At 36.0% G+C, this 26211-nt stretch overlaps 3 protein-coding genes and 1 pseudogene across 3 annotated transcripts; 2 read left to right on the plus strand and 2 right to left on the minus strand.

Annotated features, from left to right (window-relative positions):
- Window positions 1-74: 74 nt before the first annotated feature.
- LOC111493488 (probable linoleate 9S-lipoxygenase 5) lies at window positions 75-14253 on the plus strand. The gene is made up of 18 exons (XM_023143194.1): window positions 75-451; window positions 1731-1818; window positions 2304-2417; window positions 2607-2689; window positions 2797-2911; window positions 3111-3202; window positions 3412-3477; window positions 4127-4220; window positions 4853-4951; window positions 8998-9160; window positions 10053-10345; window positions 11207-11447; window positions 11537-11875; window positions 11958-12043; window positions 12208-12315; window positions 12451-12755; window positions 12841-13104; window positions 13233-14253. Exons 1-18 carry the CDS (start codon window positions 162-164, stop codon window positions 13987-13989), a joined length of 3597 nt encoding a protein of 1198 aa, XP_022998962.1. The 5' UTR covers window positions 75-161; the 3' UTR covers window positions 13990-14253.
- On the minus strand, window positions 4945-7968 carry LOC111493539 (pentatricopeptide repeat-containing protein At3g05340). Its single transcript, XM_023143256.1, has 3 exons — window positions 5829-7968; window positions 5740-5794; window positions 4945-5030 (listed from the first exon to the last, which is right to left on the minus strand). Exons 1-3 carry the CDS (start codon window positions 7844-7846, stop codon window positions 5016-5018), a joined length of 2088 nt encoding a protein of 695 aa, XP_022999024.1. The 5' UTR covers window positions 7847-7968; the 3' UTR covers window positions 4945-5015.
- A 583-nt stretch (window positions 14254-14836) lies between the features above and the next one.
- LOC111493489 lies at window positions 14837-16727 on the minus strand (annotated as a pseudogene).
- Window positions 16728-22024: 5297 nt separating this feature from the next.
- On the plus strand, window positions 22025-25763 carry LOC111493534 (linoleate 9S-lipoxygenase 6-like). The gene is made up of 9 exons (XM_023143250.1): window positions 22025-22331; window positions 22399-22688; window positions 22772-23006; window positions 23137-23475; window positions 23564-23649; window positions 23738-23845; window positions 23931-24235; window positions 24316-24579; window positions 24900-25763. The coding sequence occupies exons 1-9, from the start codon at window positions 22076-22078 to the stop codon at window positions 25651-25653; spliced, it is 2637 nt and encodes an 878-aa protein (XP_022999018.1). The 5' UTR covers window positions 22025-22075; the 3' UTR covers window positions 25654-25763.
- Window positions 25764-26211: the final 448 nt, after the last annotated feature.

The raw sequence follows: 26211 nt of genomic DNA on the forward strand, positions 1-26211 counted from the left end.
TGATTTTTTTTTTTAAATTTTTTATTGAGAATTTAACCCCTACAAAATGTGACTAAATTTGAGGATAAGCATTTAGCAGCGCCACAAAAAATCCAGAACATAGAGTGAATTCATTCTTCATTCTATGGCTGACAGATTGGAGCAGAAATAGTGATCTGTTCATGGCTTCCTCATCCCCAAATCCTTCCTTCGGCCATTGCTCCTTCATAGCAGCATCCAATCCATCCTCATCTACGCACCTCCCCTTATCTTTTCCGCGCCCTTCTTTCCTCACTGCCTTCCCTCCAATTTCATCCACCAAAAATGGGTCCGTTTCAAAAATTCGTGCCAAGTTCGAGAAATTTCAAGGCGAGATTCCCCAGGATGATACACAAGAACCCAATCCGTCAATGTCGTTGCAACAACAAGAACAACCGCCTTCTGTGAGTCAAGAGGTTGAAGAAGATGACAGGTTTTCAATTTCTCTTCCTCCTCAATGTTTGTCTACTGAATCTTAAAGTTGTTTGAACCCTATAAGTTAATAGTGGAAAGATGGAAAGACTCTCATGGTGGCTCTTATTTGATTGATTACTGAGTTGCATATAATGAAGAGCTAGGAGGTAAGGATTTTTCAAGCTAATGGAGGATTTGTGACTCATAAGTCTCTCAAAATGGTCTTAAATTATGGTTGAATGATGAAGAACTCAGTTCTGTAAACCCCAAGGGCTGGCCATGGTGGATTTCATGGTCTGGAAAGTTCATTTATCCCCTAGGAGTGATCCTGTAGTAGCGGCTTGAGATGTTTGGAGGGTAAGGTGATGCTGGTAGTAAGATATCCTATAAAGTCCAAAGAGGAATATATAACAACCCAAGGTCACCACTAACAGATATTGTCTGCTTTGGACCGTTACTTATCGTTGTCAGTCTCACGGTTTTAAAACACGTCTATTAGGGAGAGGTTTCCACATCCTTATAAGAAATGTATCGTTCACCTCTCCAGTCAATGTGGGGTCTCACAATTCACCGCCCTTGAGGGCCGACGTCCTCACTGGCACACCGCCCAGTGTTTGACTCTGATACTATTTGTAACAACCCAAGGCCACCGCTAACAGATATTGTCCGTTTTGGTCCGTTATGTATCACCGTCAGCCTCACAGTTTTAAAACGTATCTACTAGGGAGAGGTTTCCACACCCTTATAAGGAATGTTTTGTTCACCTCTCCAACCGACGTGGGATCTCACAAACATAAGACATTGATTATCTGTAAGCGAAGAAATGCTTTAACTAATTGTTTTTACTGTTTGATCATGTATATGACTATTACCAACCACCATAGGTTGACCTAGTAGTCAATAAAGACCTTGTAAATAATAAAGAAGTGGGAGAGAACAAGTTCAAGCCATGGTAGCCACCTACGAACACGTCATCTATTCTTTTGCAAATAGACTAGACATAGACTAGACATGTTCAAATTAACTTGGGAATGCTCAGCTTGGCTGGAGATATTGTTGAGGATTATTGGAAGGAATAGTCCCACGTTATTTAATTAAGAGGAAGATCATGGGTTTATAAGTAACGAACACTATCTGTTCACTAGAAGTAAACGTTCTCAATTGATACGAAATGAAAGGAGGAACAGTATTGGCCATCTTTTTGTTTTGTTTTATAAAGATTTTTGTGAAATTGAAATATCCATTCTCATTTGGTTGGTGAAGCAGGGCTTTCTCAATGTTTTTACTCTCACTTTCAGCTGCTTGCCTTCAGACTTGGAGGGAGCAGTCAGGCAATCTGGTGAAGCTGCTGGTTTGTTTGTGTCTTCAGGAGGACTGAGAGCAATAGTATGATACTCTTTTTGCTAATCTTTGCCAAATCTTATGCCACTTCTTTATAAATATGCACAAATTATGACAGAACTTGAAAACGCTTGATATTTCCAAATTGCAGCCTTCCCAAATCACCTGAGTGTAGTATGTTGCTGTAAATTTAGATTCTTCCTGCATAATTTGCCATGCTTGGTTGCAAGGGATCCATTGCTACTAATCTCTGAAATGACCTACTCGTTCGAATGCTAGTTTTGAGACATTTCATGATTCGCTGATTCATTTCTATATCTCCCTCCTCTCTTTACTTTCAACTGTAACGACCCAAGCCACCACTAGCAGATATTGTCCTTTTTGGGCTTTCCATTTCCAGCTTTCGCTCAAGGTTTTCAAAACGCGTCTACTAGGGAGAGGTTTCCACACATTTATAAAGAATATTTCGTTCTCCTCCCCAACCGAGGTGGGATCTCACAATCCACACATTTTCAACATTTTCTTTTCAGGTTGAGCTCCTTATCCCCCAGCTACAGTTTCTGGACGATGAAGGTGCTCAAGCTGAACTCTGGGAACTGTCCAGAGTTTTCTTGGAGTCAGTCATTGAGGAAACAAAATGTGAGGTAAGTAGAATATGGAATTATCACTTCAAGGCCCTGTTTATCAATCAAGAATTGAATTTGGAGAACACTTGGAATATATTATACCATGGAATGTGTTACAAAGAAAACAGTAGAATTTCAAAGTTCTTAGGATGTTTATTCACTAGCTTTGTAATATACATATCTAAGTAATGCAAATTTAATTGCTAGAAAGTTAAAGCTGTGTTTCCAGATGCTGGGGCCGCTGCGCTTCTTGAATATCGATGGAAAGATGCTTCCTTCAAAATTTCCAGGTAAGTTCCATGTAACATACAAGTTGTGTACTCCAAAAGGTTGAGCTAAAATCTTGATTTGCGCAATCTGAATCTGTATGTTCTCTTCGTATGGTTGTCGTTCTCAGCTTAAGCGACCGAAAACCTGTAGATACTGCAGATGAGATAGTTGTCATGGTTGTTCCTGATTACCAAATGTTGGAAAATGTGGAGAAAATAGCAGCTGCCCTCTCAGATGATCCGGTAAAAATCTGAATCATTCAATTTGCGATTGGTACTGGGTATATATATAGTTCAGTTTACTTACTAGATATAACCCTCTACTATATAAAACTATCTATCATATATATCAGCTTTATTACGTATAACAATTGAATAAGCTAAATAAGGAGTAGACTCCATAACCTAACATCCGCTCTTTATTTTTCTACATTGATGGCAGCCAAGGCCTCTTATCATGTGGAATCCCCGTCTCATCAGCGAAGATGTAGGGGTCGGATTTAACGTTCGAAAATTGAGAAGATACTTTTTAAGGTAAATTTCAAAACACTTAGTAGACATCAGCATTATGAAACAGTTACTTACAAAAGATGATCATCATAGCTCAATAAAGTGTTCTAATGTGAAGTAAATGTCTAACCTCATACATAAAAGTTGCCAAGGAGAAAAGAGGTCTCATATACAAGAGGCTCTAAACTTGGGATTTGTCCAACTCAACCTCTACTTTGTTCTTTTTTGTGCAGCACATTTACAACAGTCTACTCCATGAGGCCTTTGCCATCTGGTGCTGTATTTAGAGCTTATCCTGGGTAAGGAGATTCTAACATTTTATGAGATTCTTTAGATCTATTCACCGTGCTGAAAATGCAAAAAAACTTGATCCAGTCGATTAGGATCACACAACAACACACACACTCGATCTAGATGAACACAAAAAACAAGAGAGAGAAAATGCTAAAAGGAATATTAGATAGAGGTTTATATTGATGACTTCAAGTATATACAATAAAAGAGAATACAAAAAGTACATTTTCAAATCACTGTCTAGGGATATATATATAGTTCAGTTTATTATATATAGTTTTACCAGATGTAACAATCTACCACATATAACATTACCAACCATATCTAGTTTTACTGTATAATAATTGGGTAAGCTATAAATAAACGGCAGACTCTATAACCCAACACAGTCATATAGGAACGACCCAGATTGTCCAGTTTAGTTGCATGACTTGAACTAACTTAAGAAAGTAATAAAAAACTATGCTATATCTTACTTGAAAGTAACGGAACCATTAATGTGAAATAATAATCAAACTCAAGGCCATGTCACTCATCTTACAGCAAATATCCATGGTTGAAGTTTCTCCAACCACTTTCTTCTTCTTGTTCTTCCCTTCTTGGGGGTTTTTCTTTTTTGAAGAAGTGATTGACATCTTTGCAATTGTTAACCAGGTTGTGGAAAGTGTTCTTTGATGATAAAGATAGGCCAGGCAGATATTTGCTTGCCAAAGAATTAATAAGCCGACCGGATGCTGGAGACCTCGAGGTCAGTTACCTAAGAAAATAACGTATGAGAAATTATCATGATACTATTAATGTAACAATCCAAGTCCACTGCTAGCAGATATTATTCACTTTGGTCTATTATGTATCACGGTCAGTCTTGCGGTTCTAAAACGCGTCTATTAGAGAGAAGTTTCCACACACTTATAAAAAAATGTTTCGTTCCCCTCTCCAACCGATGTGAGATCTAACAATATTTGTAACAGCCCAAGCCTATCGCTTATTGATATTGTCCTCTTTAGGCTTTCCCTTCCGAGCTTCCTCTCAAGATTTTTAAAACGTGTTTGCTAGAGAGAGGTTTCACACACTTATAAGGAATGCTTTGTTATAAGTGGAAACCTCTCCCAAACTTATAAATGTGTGGAAACCTCTCCCTGACATCCGCGTTTTAAAACTGTGAGGCTGACGACAATACGTAATGGGCCAAAACAGACAGTTTGCGGTTTGCGGTGGATTTGGGTTGTTACAATAAATGTGTCTTTTACTTACCTCACAATGTATGATCAGAAATTAATATCTAGATTATGGAGCTTTCACAATTTCAACTCTATAATGGTTCTTAAATCCAGAAGAGATTAATTGGAGCAATAATGTAAGCCTAAGTATCTTATGCAGATAATATTTGGAAATGTAGCAGAGTCAAACGACCCGTCATTTTTCGACAAAGCAGCTGGAGTTCTCTCTTCCGTAACCCGATTCATGAAAGCAATTTCAAGATAAGCGAAGCAAGTTTCCTTGATATTATTACAACTCATGGGTCCTTGTAAGTTATGAACTCCTAATGCATTCTATTCTGTTCCAGAAAGTAAAGAAGAGTCAGTTTTCTTGATAAATATGTTCTTATCGGTATCTTAGTTGAGTAAACTATGGATAATCAAGCTACAAGCATAGGCTACCAGTTTACTGCTACAGCTATCTCATCAAATTTTCCTTATGGTAAAGCCAAGATACATTGATAAGTGAATCTTCTGCAGACAAGAATCACATATCCAAAATCAACCTTGAAGAGAAATACCCTAAAAGAAATGGCATGACAATAATCTGAACTTTGTATTATACGCTATCAGTGAATAACTAGGGGTAAATTTTAGTTGAACTTGTGGAAATTACCTTTTTCACCTATAATGTAGCATTCTCATGTTATCTTTGATGCTCAAGAATAGTATACAAGATGAAGAATTTTTTTATGTATTTGATAGTTATTAAATTTATGGACTCTAAGTATGGCTAAAAACGATTAATAGTTTTCTTTAAAAGATTAAGAAAACGTGGCTCATATCAAGTTTTAACGTCTCTCGTTATGATACTGCAAAGGTGTTACATAATGTCTACAACTTATGGGGCATTAGTCAGTGAACTACAATATGAGCATGTCAATCCTCGCTTCGTCGTAATTACAAGAAATAAATCGAGAAATCATCGTTAGAATGATAAACATGTCATAAACCTTTTGGTGATGCACCCAAATTTGAAATTATGATTGATTTATCACTCTAACTAACCTTGGGTAAGTGCCCTGGCTGCCCTGGTGGAAGAAGCAAAAGTGAACATGGGAAGGACGTCATTATAACAACGGCTCATGTCTAGTATTCATACCAGAGAGAGGAATAAGTTTGGATCGTTAATAGGACCGTTATCGTTATCGATCGGTTCCTTCTTGTCATCAGGATCCAAGTAGAAGAGGATGAAATTCTTATCTGGTACATATCCTTCATCTACCATGAGTACAAACAGATCCATCAAAACTCCATAAATGATATCAGCTTGTGGATGCCTTTTGTCTCCAACAGTAAAACTATGGACTTTCTTGTCAATCTCAATCCAACTGATACCAGTTTCTTTGGCCATTCCCGTCTCCTTCATCTTCCTAATTGTCCTTGCTCTTTCCTTCCAATTCCCTTCAGAAGAATATATGTTGGCTAACAAAACATAAGGGACTGAGCTATACGGCGTTTCCGAAAACAGATGTTCGGCTGCATATTTCCCCATTTCAGAATCACCGTAGAGGCTGCAGGCGCCGAGCAATGCCTGCCAGACGAGTAAACCTGGCTGTTCAGGCAGTTTCTCAATGAAGGTTCTAGCTTCAGACAGCAGCCCTGCTCTACCCAACATGTCGACAACACAAGCGTAGTGTTCGCTCCTAGGATTCATCCTGTGATCTTTTGTCATTGATTCAAGGAACTCCATACCTTTATTTACTAACCCAACATGACTACAAGCATGGAGTAATGATAGAAACGTGATGTCTGTTGGCTTTGCACCTTCCAGTTTCATATTCTCGTAAAGATGTAGAGCTTTCGAGCCATCTCCGTGTCGAGCAAATGCTGCAATCATGGAGTTCCATGTGACAGAGTTCCTATTTTGCATCCTATCAAAGACCTTCACTGATTCATCCAGTGCTCCACACTTGGAGTACATGTTTATAAGTCCATTGCTCACGAAAGGATTGCAACTAAAGTTCTTTTTGACAATAAACGAATGAACTTGTTGACCCAGCCTCAAAGATGTATCAGCACCAAACACTCCAAGAACAGCTGAAACAACATTTGCGTCAATCTCAATCCCCATTTTCAACATTTTCAGAAAGATTTGGATGGCTTCTTCCTCACATCCATTCTGTGTGAACCCTGCAAGGATAACAGTCAACGAAACCATATCGAGTTCCTCAGCCGACTCAAAAATCTTCCAAGCATCTCCAATGCTTCCACATTTTGAGTACATATCCATCAGAGCACTCCCAATGCACAAATCTGACTGAATTCCCAATTTCAAAATAAGACCATGAATTTGGCATCCTTCCTCTAATGCCTCCAAACCAGAACAAGCAGTGAGTAAGCTCAAATAAGTTAAAGAATTTGGCTCCACAGAGCCACAACTCATCATCTCCCTAAACAGCTCCAGGCTGTGCTCATGATGCCCATTTTGAGCCAAACCAGAGATCACAGCCGTCCAAGTAATCACATTTCTCTCCTCCATCTCATAAAAAAGTTGCCTCCCAAAACCAACACATCCACATTTAAAATACGAACTAATCAGAGCATTTCCCACAGTAATTTCTTGTTCATATCCACTCAAAAACGTCAAACCATGCATCATTTCAATGATGCAACACATCTCCGAGCCATCACAAGCAGATAAAATCGTCGTCAAAGTAGCTTTATCAAATTTACAATCACCAACTAAACACATAGCCTTAAAATAGCTAAAACCAGCATAGAACTCCCCATTTCTCATAAACCCACCGATCAATGCGTTCCACGAAACAGTATCTCTTGTGGGCATTTCATCAAACACCTTGACAGCATCCGGCAATTTACCACACCTCTCGTACATGGAGATGAGAGAGTTCATTATGACGACCCCATTTTCATGGTTGGAGAGCTCGAAGCTCTTGATGATGGAGGCATGGAGGGAAGAGCCCAAATAGAGGTGGCCGTCTCTTCCACAAACGGACAGAAGGAAGCTTGGGTCTACATGGTTGAGGACGAATGTTGAGGAGGTTTCTGCAAATGGGTTTTGATGGAATTGGTTTCTGAATGGGGAGATTCGAGAAGAGGCCCAAGAGGGAAGCTTGGAGCTCAGTCTTTGAAATACCCATTTGAGTTTCATCCATGAAAATGGGACTCTGGCGATCTGTTTTCTTTAAGATAGGGCGACCGCCGTCGAATTGGCTCCAGTCGGATGAAGACGGATTGATGTACCCTTGCCGTAAGTTTCTCTTTCCTTTTTTATTTTTTTATTTTTATTTTTTTTAATTCACCTAACATTGAAATTTAAAACGTTTAAAACATGTGACATCTTCGTCGGTTGAGTGAAATTTAAAATTTGTGACCTCTGGATCGAGCCGGTAAGATTTATGAAAATTAGACAAGTGTCTTTAGTAGTAAATTCCTAAGTTGAGATCAAACCTATAATCAAAATGTAGAGTGTATATACCGACAATGTGAGTGTATGCTAGTCGACGATTAGATTTAAAGGTAGGTATACGAGATTAGGTTCCAGGGTTGGTATACGAGGTTAGGTTCACGAGTATACGAGCTTGCATGGGTCCATGTACGCGTACATGAGCCGTGTAGAAAAATTCTATACTTCCAATTCTGTTCAGACTGGAAGCTAAAGTCATTGTCATGAAATGATGTTTTATGATATGTCCTAAACACTTCTTGACCTCAGTAGTGGAGAGTATTTTCCTAAAATAGTCAAATTACGTGCTACGGTTACTTTTAAAGTAAATAAAAAAAATCTCTATACAGATGATGACATCACACGGGCAGCGGTGAAATTGAAGTTAGGATGAATGCATTTCATTTTATTTATAGCCCTTAGATTAGATCAAGACATTATTTTATTCTCTTCTTCGTTTTTCTCTATATTGTTTAACAAATTTATTATGAACATATAAGTCGATGACACGTTTAAAATGCTTTGAAAGGTTTTTACATAGAACGAACGAAGAATAAATAAATAAATAAATATATATATATATATATATATATATATATATATATATATATATATTTTTTTTTTTTTTTTCTCTATGCACAGGTGGATTGTAGTCTTTAAACAACTACCCTACACATTTAAAATGTCTTCATTTAAATTAATAATAATAATAAGTGATTGAGTCGGGTCGGGTCGGGTATTGTAAACGGGTACAGGTCCATTAAGTTGCCCGGCTTTGTGGGTATAAAAGGGTGTTTTTAGTTCTTACCTTCTTCAACTTCTTGAGTTTTCTGAAAAAAAGAAAGAGAGAGTAAAAAATGTTCTCCAAAGAGAAGAAGACGATCAAAGGCGAAGTGGTTTTGATGAAAAGCAATGTTTTGGACTTCAATGATTTTCGTGCTTCTTTTCTCGATCGTCTTCACGAATTTCTTGGCCAACGAGTTTCTCTCCAACTCGTTAGTGCAGATCATGGCGATCATCGTAAGTTTTCTCTCTCTTCTTTCATCAATATAATCTCTCTCTTTCTCTCTTTCGGTCTCAATCTCGTTCTCGAGAGATTCTTTAAGGGGAAGCCAAACGATGTTACTTACAGTTTTTATACAGTCGAAGAAAAATGGTAGAAACTAAGAATTTTGATTTAATTGCACGTCCCGAGAATCAGTGTTAGGATGACAAATCACAATTTTTCATACAACTTCTACTACAATGTTTTAGTCTCTTAATTTCTCTCGTAGATTCAATCATAGGTAAAATGTCAGCTACGTTACGTGCTAATTAGCTCGAATAATTTCTCCGTCATTTTGTTTAAGTTTTTACAACCTTTTTAGCAAGATTCTCTAAGAATATATTAGTGGGTATGAAAATGTAGCTTGAGATTGAATTTTAATTTAAAAAAAAAAAAAGAAAAAAAAAAAAGAAGCTAATACTTCAATTATAAGTTTTGCTTTTTATCTTAAAAGCATACTTTTGCTTTATAATTATTTCGTTAATTTTCTCAAATTTCTATTTACTTAAAAATAATTTTTTATATAGCTTAAATATTATTTTATTAAATATATATTATATAAAACCACATTTTAATTATTATTGCTAATTTTTTTAACATAAAAAAGGTTTAAATAATTATACCAAATATGAACCGGTTGGTTTTATTGTTTGAATAATAATAATAAAAAGAGACATTATTTCTAAATACTATTATTTATTTATTTCTTAAAATAACTTTATGCATAAATAATTTAAAATAAAAAATAAACCAATAATTTTTTAGTCAACATTATTATTTACAGAAAATAAGGTTTAATTTGGTTGAATTATTATCATTTTTTAAAAAATTATTCTTATAATTGATTTTCCCCCCTCTTTTTGGAAGGCAATGGGTTGAGGGGTATATTGGGAAAAACAGCTTATTTGGAGGATTGGATCACTGCAATAACTCCATTAACGGCTGGGGAAGCTACGTTCAATGTTACATTTGATTGGGATGAAGAAGAGATGGGAATTCCTGGTGCTTTCTTCATTAGAAATCATCATCATAGCAAGTTCTATCTTAAATCTCTAACACTTCGACACGTTCCCGGCTATGGAAGAATCTATTTCCTTTGTAATTCTTGGGTTTACCCTTTTCGTTTGAGCAAAGAAAATCGGGTTTTCTTCGTCAACCAGGTTCAGTTCCTTTTCTCTTCCTACTAGATATTGAAATGTGTCGGAATTAGAATATTTTTTTTTTTATTCTCGTTCCCTGATTCCCATTTCGTGTAAGTAAGCGACCTCAAAGTTAAAAAAATTACGATGCCTACGATTAAGATCGATTGAAATAGTAATACAACTTAAGGGCTAAGCTTCTATGACCAACGCTACGTGTTCATGTTTCTGTGTTTTGAAAATTAGGTTATCTTTGAGTTTTTATTTATTTATGAATTTTTATTTTTGATATTAGTCTCTATTACCACTGTTTTTAAATTTTGAATTTTCAATTGTATCTAATGTGTTATGTGAGATTCTATATCTGTTGGAGAGGAGAACAAAACATTCTTTATAAGGGTGTAGAAACCTATCCCTAACACTAACAGACGTGTTTTAAAGCCGTGAGGCTGACAACGATATGTAACGGGCCAAAACGGACAATATCTATTAGCAGTGGACTTGGACTGTAATAAGACAAGGGGGTGGATTGTGAGATCTCACATTGGTTGTACAAAGAAACAAAACATTATTTATAAGAATGTGGAAATTGAGGTTGAAGACTGGGGCATATTTATTATAATTATTGAATCAATTTAAAATTTAAATTAATAAATAATAATTGATCTAAGTAATTTTAAAGTAATGGAACCATATATTATGAAGTTGTATTTATTAAAAGTTTAAATTAGTAATTATTGATCTATTGTTTAAATTTAATTAAAAAACGTTATTATATTCGTTTAATTATTAGTTTAAGATTTAATTGATGACGCCAAAATTCAAATTTAAAGGTATATAAATAAATGAAAATTGAATTTTGTTTTACCCAAATTGAAACAGACCTATCTTCCAAGCGAAACACCAGAGCCACTTCGTAAGTTGAGAGAAGACGAGTTGCAGAGCTTGAGAGGAGATGGCAATGGTGAACTCCAAGAATGGAATAGGGTTTATGATTATGCTCTCTATAACGATCTTGCTGATCCAGATAAAGGCTCAGAATACGCTCGTCCCGTCCTTGGCGGCTCGACCAACTATCCTTACCCTCGGAGAGGAAGAACCGGACGACCGCCGACCAAATCTGGCAAGAAAATCAAAATCTCTTCCAAGTTTGTAGATTCAATTTATTGGAAATGTTATCGGAATTGGAATCGATTTTTCTTTTTCTTTCAGATCCGGAAACTGAGAGCAGAATACCACTTGTTCAGAGCCTAAACATTTACGTTCCCAGAGATGAGAGATTTGGTCACGTGAAGTTGTCCGATTTTCTTGCTTATGCTTTGAAGGCAGTATCGCAGTTTATCAAACCTGGCCTCGAAGAATACTTTGATGCCACTCCGGGTGAGTTCGACAGTTTTCAGGACGTTCTTGATCTCTATGAAGGAGGATTTCGAGTGCCGGATGGTTTGTTTGAGGTTATCAGGGAAAACATTGCGGCTCCTTTGATCAAGGAAATTTTTAGAACTGATGGTGAAGGGCTCTTCAAATTCCCTATGCCTCAAGTGATTAAAGGTATTTGAAGTTTGTAGTCTCTGATAACTTTGGTTCTTGCTAGCTTAAATTTCTGATGATTTAATCATTTTTTTTGTAACAGAGGATAGATCTGCATGGAGGACCGATGAAGAATTTGGTAGAGAAATGCTGGCCGGAGTGAACCCTGTAGTCATTCGTCGTCTCCAAGTAATCTCAGATATCTATGTTAACCTCGTTTTTCAAATTTATACTTCTCCCTGAACCCATTCGAACTTAACATTTAAATTTTTAGAGGGAGAAAGATATAAAAATTTGGGATTAAGAAAATTTGAAATGTTTCCCAAATTGAATATTCATACTTTGAATTGCAGGTGTTTCCACCAACGAGCAAGCTTGACCCTGAAGTTTATGGTGATCAAACCAGCAAGATAACTGAAGAACACATAATGCATAACTTGGATGAATTGATGGTAGAAGAGGTGAATTATCATCATTGAGTAAATAATCCAAAAAAAAAGAAAAACAAATTTTGATCCTAGGAAGATACAACTGTAGAATTAACATCGCTGATATTATTTCTGCATTCTCATATCTTGTATAATTTGGTGGCTTAGGCAATCAAGAAGAACAGGTTGTTTATATTGGATCACCACGATTCACTGATGCCATACCTTAGACGAATTAATACAACTTCCACAAAGACTTACGCTAGCAGAACCCTACTTTTCCTTAAAGAAGATGGGACTCTGAAGCCATTGGCAATCGAACTGAGCTTGCCAAATCCTCGGGGAGATGAATTTGGAGCGGTTAGCAAGGTTTTTGTTCCAGCCGAACAAGGGGTTGGTAGTTCAATCTGGCAACTTGCCAAAGCTTATGCGACCGTAAATGACTCTGGCTACCATCAACTCATCAGCCATTGGTATAATTCTTCTGTGATATGGACTGAAAATTTGAGTATAGTTCTAGTCATATGGATTCTTGAATTTAAATTCGGTATCTTGTAGGTTGAATACTCATGCTGTAATTGAGCCGGTTGTGATTGCAACGAACAGACAACTAAGTGTTCTTCATCCAGTTTACAAGCTTCTCCATCCCCACTTTCGAGACACCATGAATATAAACGCGCTTGCTAGGCAGATACTCATTAATGCAGGTGGCCTTTTGGAAGCAACAGTTCTTCCGTCCAAATATTCCATGGAGATGTCAGCTGTTCTATATAAGGACTGGGTTTTTCTTGAACAAGCGCTCCCTGCAGATCTCATCAAGAGGTAACATATTCATGGTAGCATTTGTTATTGAGCATTAGTCTGGTTAAGGAGGGTTTTCTTTTTCATACAATGTCCTGATACTTTGCAAACTAGTCGTATAACTTTCTCATGATCTTTGGTTCATTTAGAGGAATGGCAATTGAGGATTCAAATTCTCCACATGGAGTTCGTCTCGCAATTGAGGATTATCCATATGCTGTCGATGGACTCGAGATCTGGTCAGCGATCAAGACATGGGTTACAGATTATTGTTCTTACTATTACAAGACTGATGAAACCGTGCGGGATGACTCGGAACTTCAGTCTTGGTGGAAGGAACTTAGGGAGAAAGGTCATGGTGACAAGAAAGATGAACCGTGGTGGCCTAAAATGCAGAATATTTCTGAGTTAATAGACACATGTACTATCATTATATGGATTGCTTCGGCTCTTCATGCTGCAGTGAACTTTGGACAATACCCTTATGCAGGTTATCTTCCCAATCGACCGACTATAAGTCGCAAGTTCATGCCAGAAGAAGGCACTCCCGAGTATAAAGAACTTGAATCAGATCCCGATAAAGCCTTCTTAAGAACTATCACTGCGCAAGTACAAACTCTTCTCAGTGTCTCGTTGATAGAGATTTTGTCGAGGCATTCGTCTGATGAGGTCTATCTTGGCCGAAGAGACTCCCCTGAGTGGACTACAGACAAAGTACCACTCGAAGTGTTCGAGAAGTTCGGGAAAAAGTTGGCTGAGATCGAAGAAGCAATTACCAAAAGAAATGAAGATTTGACATTGAAAAACAGAGCTGGACCAGTCCTGATGCCCTACACTTTGCTCTATCCATCATCTGGTGATGAAGGGCTTTCAGGGAGAGGAATTCCCAACAGCATCTCCATTTAAGCCTCTTCTTTGAATAAGGTACACAGAAGTGGCTATTATCATTCACTAAAGTACGGTAAATTATGTTCAATCAAGTGAAGTATGTTCAATAAAATGCAGTATGTTCAATAAGTATTTGAAGCAATGATATTTGAGTAAATTATGTTAAAATCAGGAAAGTATGGCTTTTTTCTTCCTGAGATTATGATGAGATTATGACCCTAACATTTCCTTGTGATCCTGTTAGCTCTTGATTTGAACTGCTTAATAGATTGACAACTATCCTCATAAGCCAACACGGATTCTTTTAGCATGATTTGTCTTTATTCACATGTTTTCTAGAAAAAGTTATATCATAAGCCAACACGGATTCTTTTAGCATGATTTGTCTTTATTCACATGTTTTCTAGAAAAAGTTATAGGAGGTCACCCAAAATACATTGTCCCAAACTAAGCAACCTTAACTTTGGAGTTCTTATGAATAAGCCACCAAAAAGGAAGGTGTACTTCGATGATATAGTTATGAACTATCAATTCTTTTAAAGTAACGAAGGTGCACCTTATTGGTATAATTAGTAACAATGAATTATTTTAAAGCACTTCTTTGCTATCATATGCTCATAATCACTCGTATTTGGATGTGATTGTTTAGAATTGTTAGAGTCTCACATTGGCTAACTAAGAGAAAGATTATGGGTATATAAATAAAGGACTTATGCCTGAAGTGGACAATTTCATATCACTCTAAAAGTTCCTTGTTTCATCATTGGTCTTGAGAGTGCTATTCGAAAATCTTTATCTGAAAACTTGATCTAAGAAAGAAAGCAAAACTCGATGTTCGAATGAGTAGATAAAATAAAACCAAGAACTAAACACAAACCCATACCCATAACCAAGCTATAGGTATTCGAATAGAAATGCTGTTGGGAATTCCTCGCATCGTAATCCCATCTTTACTGGTAGGAAGTAGTAAAGTGTACGCCATGCTCATGGGTCGTCCAACATGATTCTTCAACGTGAAGTTTTGGTTTCTTTCCGCTATCATCGTTTCAATTTCAACAAGCTGTTTATTAAATCTCTCAAATGCCTATTTAAAGCCTCTTGATCAAAAGTCCAATTTGGATCCCTTCTTTCCCCTAAAAAGGACTCGTCTTGAGAATGCGTGGATAGTCGTTGAGATATTTAAAATATCAACTTCTAGTAATTTCGAAGTGATTGTTTTCATGAAAACTTTTTCGGGATTAGACTGCAGCTCTAGATACTCAGACGTCCCTTCTTCAGGTAAGAATCTTTTGCTAAGAGACGGTCGGTTGGGAAGGAAACCACCATAAGGGTATTGTCCAAAGTTAACTGCAGCATGAAGAGCCGAAGAAATCCATATGATAATCGTGCAACTGTTGATTAGTTCTTCAACGCTCTCCATCCTTGGCCACCATGGTTCGTCTTTCTTATCTTCATCGCCCCTTTCTCGAACCTCCTTCCACCATGATTGGAGCTCTTAATCATTACGAATCATTTCATCATTCTCGTAGTAGAGTGAGCAATAATCTAGTACCCATGTCTTGATGGCTGCCCAAATGTCAAGTCCATCAACAGCATATGGATAGTCCGCTGTTAGTAATCGGAGTCCATGTGGGGCGCCTGGATCCTCAATAGCAACTCCTCTAAACGTATCACAAATCAAGAGAACTACATCAATTTATATCTCTATTTATATCTCTAGGAAGCTAGTAAACCAAGAAGAACTTATGATATCATGTTACCTATGGATTAGATCAACGAAGTGCTTGTTGAGTGAAATTCCAACTTCGGTAAGCAAACGAAGACATCTCCATTGAATATTTAGAGGGATATTGAGTTTTCTCGACAACGCCATCAGCATTAATGAAGTTTGCTCTCGCAAGAGAGTTAATCTTTATAGTTTATCGACAGTGAGGAACAAGCAACTTTTGAATGGGATGAAGAACATTGAGCTGTCTATTCGTTGCAATCACAAATGGCTCAATTACGATATGAGTGTTCAACCTGCAAACAAAGTAAGTAAAATTCTAACTTTTTTCTTATGCCTTCATATGAAATTGATCAAATTCTAGAGAAAAATTAAGGGATTAGAGAGTTTCACCAATGACTAACGAACGAGTTGGTGGTGTCCAGAGTCATTGACACTAACATAAGCCTTAGCTAGTTGCCAAAGTGCTTCTCCAACCTTGTCTTGATGTGGCAACAATGTTCTACTAATGGCTCTGAGTTCGTATCCATGAGGGTGCGGCGGCAAGCTCAATTCAATTGCCAAAGGCTTCAAAGTCCCATCTTGTTTTAAGAAGAGAACTGTTCTTGTAGCGCAAATTTTTCTCGAAGTTATATTTATTCTTTTAAGATACGGGATTACTAAATCATGTTGGTCTAGTATATAGAGCTTGTTCCTCGCAATGGCCTACATAAAAAATGAACGTAATAAAATAGTAATCAGTGTCTTATCTGTTAAGCTATGCTCAAAATGATCGAAACCAAATTTGAACGACAAAAACCTTAATACTAAATCTCTTACCTGATCTACTGTGAATCCATCTAAACTATTAATTATGTGTTATTTGGTAATCTTGCAGGTTTGATCACCATAAACATCTGGGTCAAGCTTGCTAGTTAGGGGAACTCCGACACGTAATAAGAATAAATATTCAAAAATGAAGTAAATTTAAATAGTTTTATATAAAAATTAGAAAAAAAATTGACATTTACCTGGAGACACGAATGATCATCGAGTTTACTCATGCCAACATTTCTCTAGCAAATTCTTCATCAGTCCTCCATCCGAATTGATCATCTATTTAATTATAGCATAACCTTTGTTGTAATTTTTAATTATATTTTCTTGTTTGATAAGTAAAATTAAACTATTTTGATTCAAAAAGTATACTTAACATTATTCTTTGGCCTGTTATAAAAATTTTAGAATTAGACGATATTGGAGTCTAAAATAGTGTCGTAGTGACCTAGATTGAAAATTGGGGCACGAAGACTGCACCACAATTCTAGGTCACCCGACACTTATTTCAAGTATAATAATTTAAATTTACCCTTACTTTCAATTTTTTTAAACTCTTTTTTGACCTATCATAATTTTCAACTTAGATTATAGTTGAGAGAATGCTACATAGCTTTGATCACTTGGGGTAGTAGAAATTTCGATCCTCGAAAGAAGGAACACGGTCGATAGAGTGCAAAGGTTTCGTCTCATATCTATCATTTGTCAATTCACAATAAGAATATTAATTAATTTTTTTTTTTGTTTTTTGTTTTGTCGTTATTGTTGTAAATGTATCAACCTTTTATCAATATTAAATGAAATTTCTATTATATTATAATAATACTTATAAAACATTAGAAAAAAGAAAAATTGTTTCATACCTTTTCGTGAACGTGGCCTCCCAGTAATTCCTCTACGAGGATAAGTGTGAATGTTTGCATAATTCACCACACCTAAATGGTGTGAAAGTTATCTTATTTATAATCAAATGAATTACAAAGATATGAAAATAGTAATAAATGGAAATAACAATAAATAGAAAGATACCTATGATAATAAGGCAAATATCTAATATTTGCCTTATAATAAAATATCAAATATAATATATATGGTAAACTATAATTTATTACTAAATATCCTTAACAAACCCCGACTTCTGGAAGGGATGCATTTATTAGATAAAAGGTCGACGCGGGCTCTGCCTGTTGCTCTGATACCATGTGAATGTTTGATTAATCCACCACACCCAAATGGTGTGAAAGTTATCTTATTTATAATCAAATGAATTACAAGGATATGGAAATAGTAATAAATGGAAATAATAATAAATGGAAAGATACCTATGATAATAAAGATATTTGCCTTATAATAAAATATCAAATATAATATATATGGTAAACTATAATTTATTACTAAATATCCTTAACAAACCCCGACTTCTGGAAGGGATGCATTTATTAGATAAAAGGTCGACGCGGGCTCTGCCTGTTGCTCTGATACCATGTGAATGTTTGATTAATCCACCACACCCAAATGGTGTGAAAGTTATCTTATTTATAATCAAATGAATTACAAGGATATGGAAATAGTAATAAATGGAAATAATAATAAATGGAAAGATACCTATGATAATAAAGATATTTGCCTTATAATAAAATATCAAATATAATATATATGGTAAACTATAATTTATTACTAAATATCCTTAACAATAAGGATATTATTTTAACCCTCCAAGAATGGGGGCGGTTATTTGTAGAGTTAGAATTTGGATCGCTAATATCATTGTAGGCGTCGTAATCATATATGTTTTTCCAGCTTTGGCGTTTCTGCTTACCATCTCCTCTCATTTTCATCGGTTCATCTTCTCTTTACTTCTGAAGTAATCTCCGTGTTTGATTAGGAAGATATGCCTATAAAAATAACAAAATCGAAAGAGATATGGCCTTACCAAGTATAAATGTATTTAGAAATTAAGTCCCTAGAATGTTTGTTTATAAAATACATTGATTTATTATAACTTTCTTGGTTTTACAAATTTTTAATAAAGATTATAACTTTACAATAATTATTTTTTTTTTAAAAAATAATAAATTGGAGAAAATTACTAGCAGGGACGAGGCTTTGTTCGAGGGGAGGTGCTGGTCCCTAATTTAGGGAATGATCATGGGTTTATAAGTGAGGAATACTAACTCCATTGGTACGAGACCTTTTGGGAAAACCCAAAGCAAAGCCATGAGAGCTTATGCTCAAAGTGGATAATATCATACCATTGTGGAGAGTCGTGTTCGTCTAACAGAAATGACTTTTGTTGCCAATTTAAAAAACCCACTATGAAACGACCCTAGTTTCCTATAATATGATCGCAACTGCATGCATGACATGATTAATTTGTACAAAAAAAAAAAAAAAAAACATTCATTTAAAATATTCATAAGAAATACTTTAAAACGTCGTCATAAAATAAAGAGGCAAAATATAAATTACGTGAATTTAAATGAAATAAAACAAGTCGTAATCTAATCTAAGAGCTACCAAACAGAGATGAATTCGACTACCCTAACTTTCGTTCCATGACCTTCATTATGAGACCCTCATACGTACAGGAGTGTCTTACATTCACTTAAGAAATAAAAGTAGCACGTGATTTAAAGTAATATTCAGTACGTAACCCAATTGTTGGGGTCTCTTAAAATACTCCAACAATGAAGTTACTTACCGTATATTTCTTAAAATACTCAATCCACGTATACTCTTATTTTTTCAGGTGAAGGTAAGGCACCTCTATACGGATGACAACGTCGTGGAGAAGGCTATGAAACTGAAGCTACGGTTATTGTATTCATATTCGTTTATCAAATATTTTTACAGAACTTTCCGTGTAGTGATGTATCTATTTTATTAAAAAAAAAAAAAATAGGATCGTTACACCGGTTCCAAATTACTAAATATTATGTTTATTGACAATTTTATCATTTAGAAAAAAAAAAATCCTTTAAAACACTACAATTTCATGTTTTTTTTTTCAATCTTCATCTAACAAAAATAATAAAACAATAAAACAATAAAATATTTATAATTATATTTTATTAATAAATATTTGAACCTCAACCCCACATGATTCACATTTTCTTATTTTTAATTTTTAATACATAAAATTTAGTTGCTGTCTCATCTTCTAAAATCACAGCTTTCTTGAAATGCTAAAAACGATAATATTATTATCTTTTATGTACAGAGACAAAAATTTACCCATAATTTAAATATCAATTTTTTCTATTTTTAATTTCTGAAAATTTTTCTCACTAATTCTCTATTTTTTTTTTTTTTTTAAATGGGTTTTGAGGAGGGAGACACGGAATATAAGCCCGTCTCTAGCCCCATTTATCTAATAGAAAAAAAATATTTCTCACTCCCTAGTGCATTCTTCGTGCCCTCTTGTTCGAGGCAGGTAAAACGGACATCTCTTTGTCTGATACGATATTGTGCTTTTTGGGCTTTCCCTTTTAAAATGCGTCTAGTAAAGAGAGGTTTTCACACCCTTAGAAAGAATGTTTAGTTCTCCTCCCCAACAATGTGGAGTATCACAATCTACCCCCTTTGGTTTCCAGCATCTTTGCTGACACTTGTTCCGTTCTCCAATCGATGTGGAACCTTTCAATTCAACCCTTTTGAAGCTCAGCGTCTTTACTGGCACACCGCCTGGTGTCCACTCCCCTTCGAGGCTCAGCCTCCTCACTGACACATCGCCCGGTGCCCAACTCTAATATCATTTGTAACGGCCCAAATCCACCACTAGCAAATATTGTCCTATTTGAGTTTTCCCTTCCGCGCTTCTACTCGAGTTTATTAAAACACATGGGTTAGAGAGAGGTTTCCACATTATTATAAAAAAAAATTATATATATTTTTTTTTAAAAAAATGGAAAGAACATTCGAAGTTTTTGTGTAAGAAGCTCGAGAGTATATATAATGCTTAATGTCCAAGATTCAAATCAGAATTTGGAAACTTAATTATGGACATGGGATGTTACATATGGTATTGGAGCGGAACCTCTCCAATAGGATATTGGGACATTGAGTAAAAGAGAGGTACCCGAATGAACTAATACTACATTTAAATGAGAGCGACCCTGAAAATAAGATAAGTAAGAAAAGCTAAAAAAAAAAAAAGTAAAAGTTACTATCTATATCAACAAGGTATACCTTCATTTTTTGTGGTTCAATTATAGAAACTTCATGGCAAAGCGTGCTTCACTTAGATCAATATATTACTTCTATAAAAAACCGTGATTAATTTTTTATTAACAAATTAATAGTTGAATCAACAATAGTCCAATAAAAAAAAAAAAAAACTAATTTAAAGACATTATTAAACACATTTAAATTTGAAAGAGGTAAAATTGTTTAGAAGTTAAAGGCATAAAATTTATTGGAACAGTATGACACGTGCCAGTAAAATTTAGAAAGTCTTTCTTAGAAAATATATTTATACTAAGCTATGTGAGTTGGGGCAGATCGAAAAATTGGACAAGAACAGGAACGAGGACGGGGATTATCTAACGAGGAGAACTCTATCTTCACTTAGTCTCTCATTCTGGTCTATACGAGAAATCTTCACGTGTTCCAGTTGAATAGATATCTAATAGAATTTATAATATATAATAAAATAAAATAATAATAATTGGAGGGGGAGTCGTGGATTATTCATAATAATTGAGAGTGGGACTGTGAATATTAATTGAATTGGCAGAGAATATGAGGGTGGAATTTGTTACTGTTACGGATAAGATATGGAAAAAGAAAGATTGCAAGTTTCAATGCCCAAATTTAAAATATTGCCATTTTTTGGGTTTTCTTTTCGGGCATCTCTCAAAGCTTTTTAAAACATGCACGCTAGGGAGAGATTTTCACACCCTTATAAATAATGCTTTGTTCTCTCTCGAACCCATACGAGATCTCACAATTCACTCCCCTTAAGGGTCCAATGTTCTTGTTGGGACATCGCTCTAGTGTCCACCCCCTTTGGAAGCCCAGCGTTCTCACTGGCACACCACCTTGTGCTGGCTCTGGTACTATTTATAATAGCTCAAGCCACCGCTAGCCGATATTGTCTTTCTTAGACTCTTCCTTTTAAACTATTGTTCAAGGTTTTTAAAACTCGTCTACCCGGGAGAACCACTCTCCACTTGATGTGGGATCTCACATAAAAATACTGTTGTATCCTTACAAGGTAATGATACACATCATAGTTGATATCAATTATCCCAACGTATATGGTTCGAATATCAATTTACTTGAGAAAATAATTGATAAAAATATGACGAAAAATACAAATGTATAAACGATGAATGGACATTTTTATTATATCTCCGGGAAGACTAATTAAATAAATATATCTTTGGGAGTGAGATCTATTATTGAGGGATTTGAAAATGTGAATCATGTGAGGTGGCTATGGCTATGAACATGTGTTCATATTGAAGAAAGGACAAACTTTTTAGTGCTATAAATAGCATTCCCTAAAACCCTCTTCTCCAAATCATCTTCTCTAGCACTTCCAAATCAGAGACATACAAAATGTTTGGAATTGGGAAGAACATCGTAGAGGGAGCGTTGAATACCACCGGAGACCTTGCAGGCTCCGTCATCAATGCCGGCGGTAACATCATAGACAGAGTCACCCATCTCCGAGGAAAGAAGATCAAAGGGAAAGTCATTCTTATGCGAAGCAATGTGTTGGACTTCACTGAGTTCCATTCCTCTCTTCTCGATAACTTCACAGAGCTGTTGGGCGGCGGCGTTTCTCTTCAGCTCATCAGCGCCACTCATGCTTGTAACATCTCTCTTATCTTTTTTTTGTCTCTATTTGGTGACCTTATTGTAATGAATGATATCCACAGCAAATGACTCACGAGGGAAGGTCGGGAGCAAGGCGTTTTTGGAGAGGTGGCTCACTTCACTTCCGCCGCTATTCACCGGAGAATCTGTGTTTCAAATCAACTTTAATTGGGAAGATGACTTTGGATTTCCAGGAGCTTTCTACATAAGAAATGGGCATACAAGTGAGTTCTTCCTCAAGTCCCTCACTCTCGAGGATGTTCCCGGCTATGGAAACGTCCATTTCGATTGCAACTCCTGGGTTTACCCTTCTCGACGATACAACAAAGATCGTATTTTCTTCGCTAATCATGTAATTATTTGTTTTTCGTCTTTCTCTCTCTCGTCTTACTTTCGTCGAGATTTTATGTTTTTAATGGAATTATTGGTATGTAGACATGTCTTCCAAACGACACACCAGCACCTCTTCGTAAGTATAGAGAGGAAGAGCTGTGGAATTTGAGAGGTGATGGAACGGGAGAGCGGAAGGAATGGGATAGAATCTATGACTATGATGTCTATAATGACCTTGCTGATCCAGATGATGGTGACCATCGTCCCGTTCTTGGTGGAAGCCAACAATATCCTTACCCTCGTAGAGGAAGAACCGGAAGACCACGGGCAAGAAAAGGTAAGATTTATTATTTTCTATGGTTAAATTATACTTTCACGTTTGTATTTAATCAATTTTTAAACCAAAAAGTTCAAACACTTATTAGACCACAACTTATAATTTGAATCTTATATTTGTTTATTTGCAGACCACAACTACGAGAGCCGATTATCACAAGTGATGAGCTTAGACATCTACGTACCAAAAGATGAGAATTTCGGGCACTTGAAGATGTCGGATTTCCTTGGGCATACCTTGAAAGCAGTTTCGATATCTATCAAACCAGGGCTTCAATCCATATTTGATGTAACTCCTACTGAGTTTGACAATTTTAAGGAAGTTGATGATCTCTTTCAAGGAGGGTTTCCCGTTCCATTTAATGCGTTTAAGACTCTCACTGAGGACCTCACACCACCTTTGTTCAAAGCTCTTCTTAGGAATGATGGTGAAAAGTTCCTCAAATTTCCCACTCCCCAAGTTGTCAAAGGTAACAGCATGGATATCTTTTTGATACAACATGTTTTAAGACCAAATTTTACGTACAATTTTGTTGATCGTGTAATGATATGGAACAGATAACAAATCTGCATGGAGCACAGATGAAGAATTTGCAAGAGAAATGCTAGCGGGAGTCAATCCTCTAGTGATTCGTCGTCTTGAAGTAATGTTAATATAGACTCGGTATCAATTTTTTCAAATCTTATTTTTTTCTTTCCATTCGTTAATTCAATTTATTTTTATACTCATAGATTTTTCCACCTTTAAGTAAGCTTGACCCAAAGGTTTACGGAAATCAAAGAAGTACAATCACTGAAGAACATATAAAACATGGTTTGAACCGACTAACAGTTGATGAGGTGACTTCGTAAACAAATTTAATTTTTTTCTCCTCATAGTTTGGATGAAAATAACCCAAAATGAATTGTTGATTATGTTGAATAGGCAATCAAACAAAACAAACTCTACATACTAGACCACCACGATGCGTTGATGCCCTATCTTAGAAGAATAAATGCAACATCCACAAAAACATATGCCACAAGAACATTGCTCTTTTTGAAAGATGATGGGACTTTGAAGCCTTTGGTTATCGAGTTGAGCTTGCCACACCCTCAAGGAGATGAACTTGGTGCCATTAGTAAACTATACTTTCCAGCTGAAAAGGGCGTCGAAGGCTCAATTTGGTCATTGGCCAAAGCTTATGTAGGTGTAAATGATGTTGGGTATCATCAACTCATCAGCCATTGGTATGAATCTCTCTAAATAATTCTTCAATTCCATCTTATCAAGATACGAGCTTACGATATCAACTCTTTTGAAATTACAGGTTGCATACTCATGCAGTGCTCGAACCTTTTATTATCGCAACACATCGGCAATTGAGTGTGATTCATCCAATTCATAAGCTACTCGTTCCTCATTACAAAGACACCATGTTTATTAACGCATCGGCGAGACAAGTTTTGATTAATGCGAATGGTCTGATTGAATCGACCCATTTTCCATCCAAATATGCTATGGAATTGTCATCTTACATTTACAAGGAGTGGACCTTCCCTGACCAAGCACTACCTAATAATCTCATCAAGAGGTAAATCGGTTGAACACAACTCTCTATGGAAAACACTCACACTCTTTATTAACACAAATTAAGAAGAGATTACTCTCTTTGCCTTTGTATTTCTTGGGATGGAAAACATTGGTAGGGAGGGAGGGTATTTATAGCAGAGACCAACATTTTATTCCAGTAACAATTTATTCCTAAAATACCTAAATCATTTTTCTAAAATGTACCGACAATTGACTCGTACGATAATTTGGTTTGACCTTATTGGACTAATGATGATATTTTAACCAAATCATGTTCGACATGAATTTCGTATTGACTTCCTTTGGGTTTGGTTTGTGTAGAGGAATAGCCGTTGAGGACTCAAATTCCCCGCATGGACTTCGACTACTAATAAATGATTATCCATTTGCTGTCGATGGGCTTGAGATTTGGTCGGCCATCAAATCATGGGTTACACATTATTGTTCTCTTTACTACAAAGACGACAAGGCAATCCAAAACGACTTTGAACTCCAATCTTGGTGGACTGAGCTGCGGGAGAAAGGCCACGCTGACAAGAAACACGAACCATGGTGGCCAAAAATGCAAACTTTATCCGAGCTGATCGAGTCATGCACGACCATCATATGGATCGCTTCAGCTCTCCATGCAGCGGTGAACTTCGGACAATACCCATATGGAGGGTATGTTCTGAATAGGCCAACTACAAGCCGCAGGCTCATGCCTGAAGTTGGCACCGCTGAGTACAAGGAGCTTGAGTCCAATCCTGAGAAGGCCTTCCTAAGAACAATCACCTCAGAACTACAAGCACTTATTGGTATCTCAGTCATTGAAATACTGTCAAAGCATGCTTCGGATGAGGTGTATCTTGGGCAAAGAGCTTCCATCGAGTGGACTTCGGATAAATTTGCATTGGAAGCGTTCGAGAAATTTGGGAAAGAGCTGTTTGAAGTTGAGAATAGAATTATGCAAAGGAATAAAGATGGGAGTTTGAAGAATCGATCTGGACCTGTTAACATGCCCTACACCTTACTCGTTCCATCAAGTACTGAAGGACTCACTGCCAAAGGAATTCCGAATAGCATCTCTATCTAAGTCGTCTAATTAGTATTTCAAGGGAGTTGTGTCATTTGAAGGTCGCAAATTACACTTTAAGCTACCCGTTTATGACGAAATAAAGACCATATTTATGGTTTAATGTAGCATTCCAACTCAAAGTTTATGTACTTCGTATTACTATTTAATGAATAAAAGTCCGGTTGAGAATCAATTTCAAATTTATTTTTAATGGTAACTTAGGCCTTGAAATTAGAAGAAAGTGTTATCGCATTGTAGAAAATATAATGAGTAAGTTACAGATAAAAGCACTTGCCAAGGTGAAGTTTGAAGTTTTTCGTGACGCTCTCCCATTTATTGAGAAATAAGGTTGCACTAGAGGAGACTCTCATAATTGCTAGTTTGAATTAGTAAAAATATTCGTAATTCATTAATATTTGGAGAATATATTAGATATAGAATATATCTTAAAATATTCCTAATTAGTTAATATTTTCCTTTTATGATTTAATTAATTCGTTAATATTTTTCTTTTATGATTTAATTGCAGTATATTTTATTTTATTGTTAAAATATTCATAATCAGTTAACATTTTC

Source organism: Cucurbita maxima, unplaced genomic scaffold (assembly GCF_002738345.1).
Source record: "Cucurbita maxima cultivar Rimu unplaced genomic scaffold, Cmax_1.0 Cma_Scf00019, whole genome shotgun sequence".
Classification (NCBI taxonomy): Eukaryota; Viridiplantae; Streptophyta; class Magnoliopsida; order Cucurbitales; family Cucurbitaceae; genus Cucurbita; species Cucurbita maxima.